The sequence below is a fragment of the Hemitrygon akajei genome, chromosome 15, assembly GCF_048418815.1.
Source record: "Hemitrygon akajei chromosome 15, sHemAka1.3, whole genome shotgun sequence".
Lineage (NCBI taxonomy): Eukaryota > Metazoa > Chordata > Chondrichthyes > Myliobatiformes > Dasyatidae > Hemitrygon > Hemitrygon akajei.
Genome location: NC_133138.1, coordinates 82,439,952 through 82,453,321, shown reverse-complemented (window position 1 = coordinate 82,453,321; position 13,370 = coordinate 82,439,952). Strand labels below are relative to the sequence as shown.

The 13,370-nt window shown below is 41.9% G+C and overlaps 1 protein-coding gene across 1 annotated transcript in view; it reads left to right on the top strand.

The window, feature by feature from the left end:
• The window catches only part of LOC140739509 (dedicator of cytokinesis protein 2-like), a 651,201-nt gene that overhangs the window by 513,657 nt on the left and 124,174 nt on the right, over positions 1–13,370 (top strand). The window contains exon 30 of the mRNA XM_073067873.1: positions 12,079–12,157. Within this exon, the coding sequence (XP_072923974.1) occupies positions 12,079–12,157 (79 nt within the window). The remainder of the gene's footprint in view (positions 1–12,078; positions 12,158–13,370) is intronic.

Below are 13,370 nucleotides of genomic sequence, written 5' to 3'. Positions count from 1 at the left end.
GTTCCATCTTCAATATTACAATTCCAAGTGAATGAGCTTAGAGCGTGGATCAATACTTGGAGCTAAGATGACGTGGCCATTATAGAGACTTAGATGGCTCGGGGGCAGGAATGGTTACTTACAGTGCCAGGCTTTAGATGTTTCAGAAAGGACAGGGAAGGAGGCAAAAGAGGTGGGGGCATGGAAGTGCTGATCAGAGAAGTGTCACGGCTGCAGAAAAGGAGGAAGTCATGAAGGGATTGTCTACTGAGTTTCTGTGGGTGGACATTAGGAACAGGAAGGGTCAATAACTCGATTGGGTATCTTTTATAAAGCACCCAATCGTAACAGGGACATTGAGGAGCAGATAGGGAGACTGATTCTCAAAAGGTGCTACAATAAGAGGCTCATCGTGGTGGGAGATTTTAATCGTCATCTTCCTGGAGCAAGGGGTTTAGATGGGGTGGAGTTTGTTAGGTGTGTTCAGGAATGTTTCTTGACCCAATATGTAGATAAGCCTACAAGAGGAGTGGCTGTACTTGATCTGGTATTGGGAAATGAACCAGGTCAGGTGTCAGGTCTCTCAGTGGGAGAGCATTTTGGAGATAGTGATCATAATTCTATCTTCATTACCATAGCATTTGAGAGGGATAGGAACAAACAAGTTAGGAAAGTGTTTAGTTGGAGTAAGGGAAAATATTAAGCTATCAGGCAGGAACTTAGAAGCATTAATTGGGAACAAATGTTCGCAGGGAAATGTAAGGCACAAATATGGCAAATGTTCAGGGGAATTTGCATGTTGTTATGAATAGGTACATTCCAATGAGACAGGGAGAGGATGGTAGGGTACAGGAACTGTGGTGTACAAAGGCTGTTGAAAATCTAGTCAAGAAGAAAAGAAAAGCTTATGAAAGGTTCAAAAAAACTGAGTAATGATAGAGATCTAGAAGATTATAAGGCTAGCAGGAAGAAGCTTAAGAATGAAATTAGGAGAGCCAGAAGGGGCCATGAGAAGGCCTTGGTGAGCAGGATTAAGGAAAACTCCAAGGCATTCTACAAGTATGTGAAGAGCAAAGAGGATAAGGCATGACAGAATAGGACCAATCAAGTGTGACAGTAGAAAACTGTGTGGAACCGGAGGAGATAGTGGAGATACTTAATGAATAAACACGAGGAAATCTGCAGATGCTGGAAATTCAAACAACACACACAAAATGCTGGTGGAACACAGCAGGCCCGGCAGCATCTATAAGGAGAAGCATTGTCGACGTTTCGGGCCGAGACCCTTCGTCAGGACTAACCCACTGTCGACGTTTTGGGCAGAGACCCTTCGTCAGGACTAACTCCACTGTCGATGTTTCGGGCCGAGACCCTTCGTCAGGACTAACCCTGACGAAGGGTCTCGGCCCGAAACGTCAACAGTGCTTCTCCTTATAGATGCTGCCTGGCCTGCTGTGTTCCACCAACATTTTGTGTGTGTTGATACTTAATGAATACTTTGCTTCAGTATTCACTACTGAAAAGGACCTTGGCAATTGTAGGGATGACTTACAGCAGACTGAAAAGCTTGAATATATAACATTAAGAAAGAGGATGTGATGGAACTTTTGGAAAGCATCAAGTTGGATAAGTCACAGGGACTGGATGAGATATACCCCAGGCTACTGTGGAAGGCAAGGGAGGAGATTGCTGAGCCTCTGGCAATGACCTTTGCATCATCAATGGGGATGGGAGAGGTTCTGGAGGATTGGAGGGTTGCAGATGTTGTTCCCTTATTCAAGAAAATGCGTAGAGATAGCCTAAGAAATTATAGACCAGTGAGTCTTGCCTCAGTGGTTGGTAAGTTGATGGAGAAGATCCTGAGAGGCAGGATTTATGAACATTTGGAGAGGTAGAATATGATTAGGAGTAGTCAGCCTGGCTTTGTCAAGAGCAGGTTGTGCCTGTGAATTTTTTGAGAATGTGACTAAACACATTGATGAAGGAAGAGCAGTAGATGTAGTGTATATGGATTTCAGCAAGGCATTTGTTAAGGTACTCCATGCAAAACTTATTGAGAAAGTAAGGAGGCCTGGGATCCAAGGAAGCATTGCTTTTGTGGATCCAGAATTGGCTTGCCCACAGAAAGCAAAGAGTGGTTATAGACAAGTCATATTCTACATGGAGATCGGTGATCAGTGGTGTGCCTCAGGGGTCATTTCTGGGACCCCTTCTCTGTGATTTTTATAAATGACCTGGATGAGGAAGTGGAATGATGGATTAGTAAATTTGTTGATGACACAAAGGTTGAGGGTGTTGTGGATGGTGTGGAGGGCTGTCAGAGGTTACAGTGGGACATTGATAGGATGCAAAACTGGGCTGAGAAGTGGCAGATGAAGTTCAACCCAGATAAGTGTGAGGTGGTTCATTTTGGTAGGTCAAATATGATGGCAGAATATAATATCAATGGTGTTATGAACCCCGTAACTGGGTGACTTACCAGCAAAGATAGAGATGTCCGTTGAAGTCTGATGATACTATTTTTAACAGTATTTATTAGTAAAAATACACAAAAATAATATCAATGCAAATATACAGATAATATACATCGTCAATACTAAATCTAAAAGTGCGAGTATAATAATAATCAATAAGAAATAAGCTCTATCGTTGTCTAGGGGATAATGAATTGTCCGATAGAAATATAAAGTTCACGGCAGTTCCACAAGCTGCTGTCTTTTGGTTTTTGCTGTGTTGCACTTTGTTGGAGAGAGAGAGAGAGATAATGGGAACATTTACCGCTACGGGTTTTTCCAACCTTCCTTTATGATTTCGATCCGTCAGGTATCTCGTTGTCGTGGCCGTTCAAGTGCGACCTCTCCTTTAGCTAAACCATTCTTCCGTGGTGAGCTTGCCACCCAGGCAAGGGAGGACGCACATGAGCCCCCACCGGCTTTTGCTATAAAACGCTGTAACGGGATTTCTAGTGTTTCTCCTGGTGCGTCTAAAGGGGTGTTCCTCCAGACCCTCTTTTATCCTTACTGACGGGGTCTCAGATGTCAATCAGGTTGGGATGATGCAATCCCTCAACCAGACCACTCTGGTTGTCCCCTGAGGGGTTTCAATGAATAGTACAGTACTCAATACACAATTCCTTCTCCAAGAGACAATGGCATTTTATCAGTGGTTCCGTTCCGCTGATGTCAGGACACATTCCAAACCTTGTGTATTCTGGATGTCTCTCTCTCATTTCCTGGGTCTCAGACCCGAAATAATAGCGATCTTGTGATTCTCAAAAAGGAGGGGGCGACTTTGTACCCTTCGGCCCCTCAGAGTTGCTTCACCTTCATAACAATGGTAAGACTCTGGGCAGTGTGGAGGATCAGAGGGATCTTGTGGACCGAATCCATAGGACGCTCAAAGCTGCTGCCCAGGTTGACTCTATGGTTAAGAAGCATATGGCGCAATCCCCTTCATTAATCGTGGGATTGAGTTTAAAAGCCGAGAGGTACTGTTACAGCTTTATAGGACCCTGGTCAGACCCCAATTGGAGTATTGTGCTCAGTTCCGGTTGCCTTACTACAGGAAGGATGTGGAAACTATAGAAAGGGTGCAAAGGAGATTTACAAGGATGTTGCCTGGATTGGGGAGCATACCCTATGAGAATAGGTTGCGTGAACTTGGGCTTTTCTCCTTGGAGTGGTAGAGAATGAGAGGTGACTTGACAGAGGTGTATAAGATGATGAGAGGCATTGATTATGTGGATAGTCAGAAGTTTTTTCCCAGGACTGAATTGGCTAACGTGAGGGGCACAATTTTATGGTGCTTGTAAGTAGGTACAGAGGAGATATCAGGGGTAAGCTTTTTATGCAGAGGGTGGTGAGTACGTAAGGGTATTTTAAGAAACTCCTGGATAGTTACATGGAGCTTAGAAAAATAGAGGGCTATGGGTAATTTCTAAAGTAAGTACATTTTCGGCACAGCATCGTGGGCTGAAGGGCCTGTATCATCCTGCAGGTTTTCTATGTTTCTAAAATCATCTCCAATATCCTAAACCTAGGTTTTAACACTTTCCTTTGCAACTGGACCAACAGACCACGTATCTATGTAACACTGGTACCCCAGAACTCTTGTGTCCTTTGTCCTAATTCTATTCCCTATATATTCATGACTGCATTGCCAGATTCTGCTTTAGTTCCATCTACTAATTTGCAGATGACACTACAGTAGAAGGCCATATCTCAAATAATGTTGAGTCGAATACAGGAAAGAGGTAGAGAACCTAGTGATGTGGTGTCATGACAACAGTCTTTCTCTCAATGTCAGCTAAACAAAAGAGCCACTCATTGACTCCAGAATGGGATGGTGCACATATGCTTGTTTCAATAATGCTGAATTCAAGAAAGTTGAGAGTTTCAATTTCCAAGGAGTGAACATCATCAATAGCCTTTTCTCAGGCCACTTTCAGAGAGGAGGAGCAACACCTCATATTCCATCAAGGTAGCCTCCAACATGATGATGGCATGAAGATTGATTTCTCTTTCCGGTAATTTACTTTTTCCTTCTCCACCCCCCCCCCCCCCACTTTGCTCTTCTTTTATTCCCCACTCTGGCCTCTTACCTCTCCTCCTTGCCTGCCAATCATAGCTCCCGGTTCTCCTCCTTCTTCCATTTGTCCTGTGGTCCATTCTGCTTTCCTTTTAGTTTCCTTCTTCTCCAGCACTTTACTTTTCCCACCCACTCCTGCTTTTTAAAGCAGATACCGAAGATCACACTTTTAGAGGAAGGGTATGGTCTTTGAGCTGGCGCTGTTAACGGAAGTTGTAGTTTAAGTGCAATTTTCGGTCAAGATCCTGACCACTTTCGACCCTTTGTGCTTCAGTCTGTTCTTTCTTCCCAGATCTTGGTGTTGTTTAGGGTACATCAGAGACCCCTAAATCCTTTTTAAAAAAATTCCGAAGGGTATTTCTGTCATTACCTCCCTTCAAAAATCCCAGACTGTGTGTGTCTCTGTCTCTGAGCGAATTGCCTCCTTTTCTGTTCCTTGTCCATGCAGGGTTTAGTCCTATTTATCCGCACTATAAATTCTAGTGCCATGTTCTTTGTTATATGAGTTAACAATGCAGGTGTCCATGTTATAGACATGATGATAAGGTCGCAGGCAACAATAAAGTTGGTAGTTAGTTGATAGTGAGGAAGATGTTCTTTTTAAGTTGATATTCCTGAAGAAGCTGATGGCGTAGTGGCCAAGATTGCAGAAGATATCAACAGAAATGGAGGAACATCTGCTATCGTGGAGGCAGGGAGTGTGCAGAAGGAATTGCACAGGTTGGGAGTGGCAGGTGGGATGTGCAAGGTTTTGCACTTTAAGGGAATTCAGAAACTGAGGTTTGAAGGGATTTGGGAGCACAGATAGATAGTCCTGAAGAAGGGTCCCAGCCCAAAACATTGACTGTTTATTCATATCCATGGATGCTGCCCAACCTGCTGAGCTCCTCCAGTATTTTGTGTGTGTGTTGTTTTTTGGAGTCCTGGTTTGGGATTTCCATAAGGCTTACTTGCAAGTTGAGTGGGTAGCAAAGAAGGCAAATGCGATGTTAGCTTTCATTTTGAGAGGATTAGAACAGGCCAAAGTAGCATTAACGCGACGTTATTTCAGCTCAGGGTGTCCGAGTTCTGAGTTCAATTCCGACGTCATCTGTAAGGATTTGGTTTGCTCTCCCCATGGAATGCGTGAGATCTCCACTTCCCTCTCATCATCATATGGTCATTGTAAATTGTCCCATGATTAGTTTAGGTTTACATTGGGGGTTGCTGGGCGGTGCGGCACCGGAAGGCCTATTCCGCACCGTGTCTCTGAATGAAAGGGAGGAGGCACTGCTGAACCTTTATAAGGTATTGGTCAGAATGCCTCTGGAGTACTGTCTGCAATTTTAAGCTCAGCATCTAAGCAAAGGTCTATTGGCCATGGAGATGGTCCAGAGGAATTTCACAAGAATGGTCCCAGCAATGAAAGGCTTAACTAGGTGCAAGGCAGAGATAGATAAGTTCTTGATTGGCAAGTGGTTAAGGGTTTCAGGGAGAACATAGGAGAATGATGGCAGAATATAATATAGTATTAATGGTAAGACTCTTGGCAGTGTTGAGGATCAGAGGAATCTTGGGGTCCGAGTTCATAGGATGCTCAAAGCAGCTGCGCAGGTTGACTCTGTGGTTAAGAAGGCGTATGGTGTACTGTCCTTCATCAATCGTGGAATTGAATTTAGGAGCCGAGAGGTAATGTTGCAGCTATATAGGACCCTGGTCAGATCCTACTTGGAGTACTGTGCTCAGTTCTGGTCACCTCACTACAGGAGGTATATGGAAGCCATAGAAAGGATGCAGAGCAAATTTACAAGGATGTTGCCTTGATTGGGGAGTATGCCTTATGAGACCAGGTTGAGTGAACTCGGCCTTTTCTTCTTGGACCGACGGAGGATGAGAAGTGACCTGATAGAGGTGTATAAGATGATGAGAGGTATTGATCATGTGGATAGTCAGAGGCTTTTTCCCAGGGCTGAAATGGTTGCCACAAGATGACATAGGTTTAAGGTTCTGGGGAATAGGTACAGAGGAGATGTCAGGGGTAAGTGTTTTATTCAGAGAGTGGTGAGTGCATGGAATGGGCTGCTGGCAATGGTGGTGGAGGTGGATACGATAGGTTCTTTTAAGAGACTTTTGGATAGGTACATAGAGCTTAGAAAAATAGAGGGCTATAGGTAAGCCTAGTAATTTCTAAGGTAGGGATATGTTCGGCACAACTTGTGGGTCGAAGGGCCTGTATTGTGCTGTAAGTTTTCTATGTTTCTGTGTTTTCTGAATGTCAACAGTTCCTTGTTGACACAAAATATCTGATTATTTACTCAGTTTTGCTTCACTATGATCTAGAAAAGATGTTGAATCAGAGGTATTTTGACAAACATTACAAAGAATACAAAGATTGTTGCAACTGACAAATTAAAGCCATTGTTGCTAATCAGTTTCTCGAAGGATGTATTTTGCATACTTTCCAGAATTTGTCTGCGTTGACAAAACAGCTGTTAAATTACTCTCTAGTGATTATTTCATGTCAAATCATAACAACAAAATAAGTCAATAAACTAATGTTAAATGGCTAACAATTTAATATTAGCAAGCTCTTTGTCTGCATACTGACCGTGTAGATTACATGGGTAATGTAAAAGCTATGAACTCAGATGTTGGGAGTCAAAAATAAAGAAAGAGAAAATGCAGGAGATCATCTGCAAGTCATGTGTGGAAAGTGAAGTAGGGTTAACGTTTCATGTCAATGGCACTAGGATTGAAATGTCACTGACCTGAAATGTTAATTCTTTTTCTCTGTCCACAGATGTTCTCTGAACCATGAAGCACCTGCAGCAAATTCTGATTTTTAAATATTAAGGGAACTAGGGGTGTGGGGTTATAGTAGTTGATGAGATACAAAATTGCCTATAAACTTAGTGATGAAGTGCACAATGAGGAAGTGGCTCCTTCTATTTTTGTATCAGTGTGAATTATTGTCCTATTAATGAACATTCCTTCCTCCAGTGCAACACACAGAAAATGTTGGAGAAACTCAGCAGGTCAGGCAGCATCTATGGAAATTAATAAACAGTCGAACTTTTGGGCTGAGTCCCCTCTTCAGAACTGAAAAGGAAGGGGGAATATGCCAGAATAAAAAGGTAGGGGGAAGGGAAAGAGGCTAGTTCCAAGGTGATATGTGAAGCCAGGTGGGTGGGAAAGGTGAAGGGCTGGAGAAAAAAAGAATCTGATAGGAGAGGAGAGTGGACCATGGGAGAAAGGGAAGGAGGAGGGGACCCAGGGAGAAGCGATAGGCAGGTGAGAAGAATTAAAAGGCAAGAGTGGGCAATAGAGGAAGCTGGGTGGGGGGAGGGGGCAAATTTGTTAACTGGAAGAAAAAGTCGATATTCATGCCATCAGATTGGACAGTACCCAGACAGAATATAACGTGCTGCTCCTCCACCCTGAGGGTTGCCTCATCTTGATGCAAGAGGAACATTGAGCGGTTTACTCATCTTTATTAGAAATATTGACAATAATATGATTGTTGGTCAACGAGAGAGAACCAGTGTTGTTTTTTCTGCTATTGCTCCTGTGTGTTGCTCTGTAGAACCTGTTATCATTAGGCTGGAAAGAGTATAAAGAAGGTGTTGCTAGGAGCTGAGGGCCTGAGTTATAGGGGTTGGGGGTTCTTTATTCCTTGGACCAAAGTGGCTGAGAGTTGACCTTATAAAGGTGCGTAAAATCTTAAGAGGCTTTGGCAACGTGAATGCACATGGCCTTTTCTCCCCAGCGAAAGGGAATCAAAAGTTAGAGGGCATAGGTTTAAGGTGAAAGGGGAAAGATGTAAAAGGGACTTGAAGAGACTACATTATTAGGTTCGCTGGCCTCATTAGCTGCAATGAGGAAACAGCATACAGGAAGGAGTTAGAGCAGCTTGTGGACACCTCCTCTTTAGCCAAGAGAGCACAGTAGCATCTCAGTAGCATCCTGAGGAGACTGAGGGAAGCAAGATTACAGCCCCCCACTTCTCCAATTCTCACCACATTCTACCGGAGCACCATCCACAGTGTCCCAGGTGTATCAGTGTCTGCTATGGGAATTACAATGCATCAGATCGCAAAACCCTTCAGCTAATAGTGAGTACTGTTGAACACATCATCACAGTCTCTCTCTTCCCTCCTTCTTCCCCATCAGGACATATATCAGAAGCGCTGCTGCATACACAGTGCCTCCAGCATAGTCAAGGGCCCCCCATCCTTCCCGCAATCTCTCTGACCTTCTGCTATCAGGTAGAAGGTACCACAACAGAAGAACCAGGACTGTCAGGCTGGGTAACAGCTTCTTCCACCAGACTGTTAGACTGCGTGACACGCTGACATGCAACCCAACACGCATGTAAACTCTGTCAGAATGCCTCCTCCCCAAACTCTCCAACTCACAGACACACTCTCTTCTTGCACTGGTCACATTTCACCTTTCATTGCTGCTGGCTATGTGTAATACCTCTGATTTAGAACCATGAGCTACTTTATTAATACAGTGATGCTGTTGGGCTTTTTTTGCAGATCTCCTCAAAATGCAAATCTAAATATTAAAAAGTGTTCCTTTAATTAAATTATACAATTTAGAATTTCATTTTGCTCTTTAAAATAAAAACTCAGTTGATTAAGTTACGTTCATTGTAATTAACTAATAGGACTTCTCTTGTTTACATTATTTCTCTAGAGAGCGTGGGAAAATAAATGGTAGCCATTTTTTACTAGGGAAAGCGCAGGGTCAAATGAGTTTCGAGAAATTTTGGAGACGGGCAATGAACATAGTGGAAGAATATGGTGAAACACTCATAGAACCCATTTTGGAAGGATAGATACCAATGTCTGAAAATCCTCATGCAGATTATGGTCTCTCAGAGAATGTGCAGATAACTTTTAGCTAGTTAGCACAAGACATTGGAGAAAGTTCAACATTTTTTTCCTTGGATGTTTCATGGATCTTTTTTAACTTGGACTGGTTCTTCAGCATAGAACCGTTTTGGTTCCGTGAGTAAACAAAGTGGATTGATTATGCAACAATGAGCTCCAATGTTTATGTGCACCTTATAGATTGATATATATATGATGGGCTTTGTTCTTTATTTTGTTTGTTATAGATTAAAATATTTTGTCAGTACAATTTCAATCTAAGGTTATGCTGATGTGAGTTAAATTACTGCTTCCTAGCAAACAGTAAGTTTGCACGGGTTTGTCATTATTCAGGCAGGAAATATTTGTATTTTTCCTTAGAAGAAATATTAAAACTTTATGTTTTTTTTCTATTTACCCAAATCATATCTATCCTAGACCCATTTATTTACTGGAAATGTCCCTTTCACCGTTATTGTCCATGCATTGTAGAGTTATGTTGTTGTTAATTTGTTTTCACAGTAATAACTAACTCATTATGAGCCTACAGTGAGAGGATTACAGTAATGACTGCTTGTTTTGTTATAATAGAGCCAACAACATTATAACGTCTTACATAAACATGCAACCTGACAATCTTCAGGCCATGACACTCAGGGACTTGTGCTAACATTATTTTATGACTGTTTATTGCTGAATCGTAACTGTATGTACTGTGTGTGACTATATATACTGTCTTTTTCACCTTGGTTACAGAAGAAAGATGTTTTATTTAGCTGAATATCAGTGAATGCTTAAATGACAGTAAATTTGAACTTGCTAAATGCATTCTTCACCACCCTGTCTACTGTGCAACTGCTTTCAGTGAACAGTGCCAATGTATTCCCAGGTCCAGTTGTTCCACAATGCTTGTCAGAAACCTACCATGTTGATCCTACCCTGGTTTGACCCTCCAATATGCATCACCTCAACTTATCTAAATTGAAATCCATTTGCCATTTCACAGTCTACCTTTCTAAATGATTAAGATCTCTTTATATTCTGTTATAACCTGCTTCACTAACAACAAGACTCCTTAATTTATTATCATTAGCAAACTCACTAATTATACAGATCTCCTACCTGGTACTTATCCCTGCAAGCATAAGTGCTACACCGTCCCTACACCTCCCCTCTTACCCCCATTCAGGGCCCCAAACAGTCCTTCCAGGTGAGGCAACACTTCACTTGTGAGTCTGCTGGAGTCGTCTATTGCATCTGGTGCTCCCGGTGTGGCCTCTTCTACATCGGCGAGACCCGACGCAGATTGGGGGACTGCTTCGTCGAGCACCTCTGCTCTGTCTGCCACAACAGACAGGATCTCCCGGTTGCCACTCACTTCAATTCTGCTTCACATTCCCATTCGGATATGTCCATACATGGCCTCCTCTACTGCCATAATGAGGCCAAACTCAAGTTGGAGGAGCAACACCTCATATACCATCTGGGTAGTCTCCAGCCCCATGGTATGAACAACGAATTCTCCAACTTCCGGTAATTCCCTCCCTCTCCCTTCCCCCATCCCACTTTCACTCTGCCTCCTCTTCCAGCTGCCTATTACCTCTCTCATGATTCTGCCTTCTTCTACTACACATAGTGCTTTCCCCTTAGATTCCCTCTTCACCTTTCCTGCCTATCCCCTCCCTGCTTCCCCTCCCCCAACCCTTGATCTTTCCTCTGACTGGTTTTTCACCCTCCCCCCACCAGCCTTCTCCTTCCCACCTTCCCCACATCTTCTTTATAGGGCCCCTGCCCACTCCTTCATCAGTCCTGATGAAGGGTCTCGGCCCGAAATGTTGACTGCTCGTTTCAACGGATGCTGCCCGACCTGCTCAGTTCATCCAGCGTGTTTGTACAAGCCTATTAACCTGCAGGTTTTGCAAATAAAAAAGATGGAGAAAGAAGTGTAGCACTCATTTATTGTACTCCAAAACCTGAACACAAGCACGGTAAAAATACTTTACATAATCACGTCATCACATCAGACCAGCTTCGCAAAGTGAACCCAAATTCAATGTTGGAGGCTGCGAATTATGTACATTTCCATCAATTACATTACCCTATAAAAACTTAGCAGTACATCTTTGCATTGGAAAGCATCTGCGGAAAGTGCATGCAGTGATAACATACAAATTCCACGAGGATAGAAGTCAGAATCAAAACCAGATCCTTCGAGTTGTGAGGGAGCAGACCAGCTGACATAGCGTGGCACACTTTCCACGAATGACACTGTTAGCTGCTTTGTGCTGTGGTGACAGCCTCTGTGAAAAATGTCATCATTGCAGACTCTGTATACATTTTATAAAAATGCATTACCAAGGATGATAGTAATTAACAGTATGCAAATATAAAGATATGGAGGAATTTATAGAAATTGTTTCTTGAAAGGGGAAAGGAGCCCTCAATGGAACAATCTACCATTGTTAAACTGAGGCCATCTCTTCTTTTCATCCAAGGTTGACAAAAGGACAGAGAACTTTCATTTTATCTGTCTGGGCCACATTTGATCCCCTTTCACATAAATGTAAAGAAAGCTCAGTTCACAGGATTCATTAAACACTTTAAAAACCTGTAATCTGATAAATCTGGATTAACTGATTGTATTTTTTTTTTGCAGAGTGTTTTTACGAGCTATTAACAAGTTTGCAGAAATCATGAACCAAAGATTCTTGGAGAACATGAATTTCGAGCAACAGGTATGAGACAGTATTCAACATTAAATGCATCAGTCATATGAGTAGAGCCAGTGGTAGCCACGTGATAGCTCAGGATTGTAATCTGACTGGAAAATGATTAGCATATTTACAGTTTAGAGGGTCTTCCCCCATTTAGAGCTGGCTAAATGTGAAATGATCAGATTACTATATTACAAACTTGATGTGGAAAAAAATGCCCTTGACTGCTTTACAGAAGCTTAATAAATTGATTAAACTAAGGAAAATTGGTTGTATACTTAAAAATGGTCAGTGAAGTGGATTTTGAAGATAGGAGCTGAATTTCATACTTTAAACCAACTTTAACAAGTTAATATCTTTAATTAGCAGAAGGGTATGAGAAATAGGGATTTTCTTCCTTAGTGCAAAAGATAGAACTAGGGAAGATTTTATGGATATTCAGCAATGAAACTATTTGGTTAAGTAAGAAAGTAGAAAGCTCTCCATTAATAAGAAGGTCAAGAACCAAAATTCAAAGATTTAAGATAATCGACAAGTAAACTAAGTAAGTTCTGTTTTGCAATGTGAATTGTTGCATTCTGGAACGTATGCCTTAAAGAAGTTGGAATCAGATTCCGTGTTAGCTTTTCAAAGGTAATTAGATATGGAAAAATATGACAGGAATGTATTTAACTTATTAGATAACATTTTCAAAGCTGCACAAAAATGAATTCAGAATGGCCTACTTTGTCCTGTAATATTTTAAGTTTTATGATTGTTCTTTGTAAAGACAAGCAGTATGGGTAAAAACGCTAGAGCTATTTTATTTACAGAATTACAGCAATGGGTTTTGCTCCAGCCCGAGCACGTGCGATGAGCTCTCCAGCATCATTTCTGGATGTGGGTGAACCACTCACATTGCCCTCTGGGAAATGAAGTTCTTTATTATGTACACACATAATAGCATATTAATAATCAATGAATAGTTGATTCTCTGTTGATATTTGTAAATATTAATGTCTATCTTAAAAATACCTCATTTCGAGAAAAAAATAGAAAAGTTGCATCTTACACAGTCTTAGGTCCTCCCTAGTCACTTCACAGGTAACAATTTATTCCATAGAACCTATCTGCAATTGTCCATAGGAAACAGAGAAGCTAATTTATGCACGGCAAGACCCCACCAATATATAACACCCAGACAAACTGCTTTAATGTTATTGTTGAGGGATAATTATTGTAAAAGGATACCAGG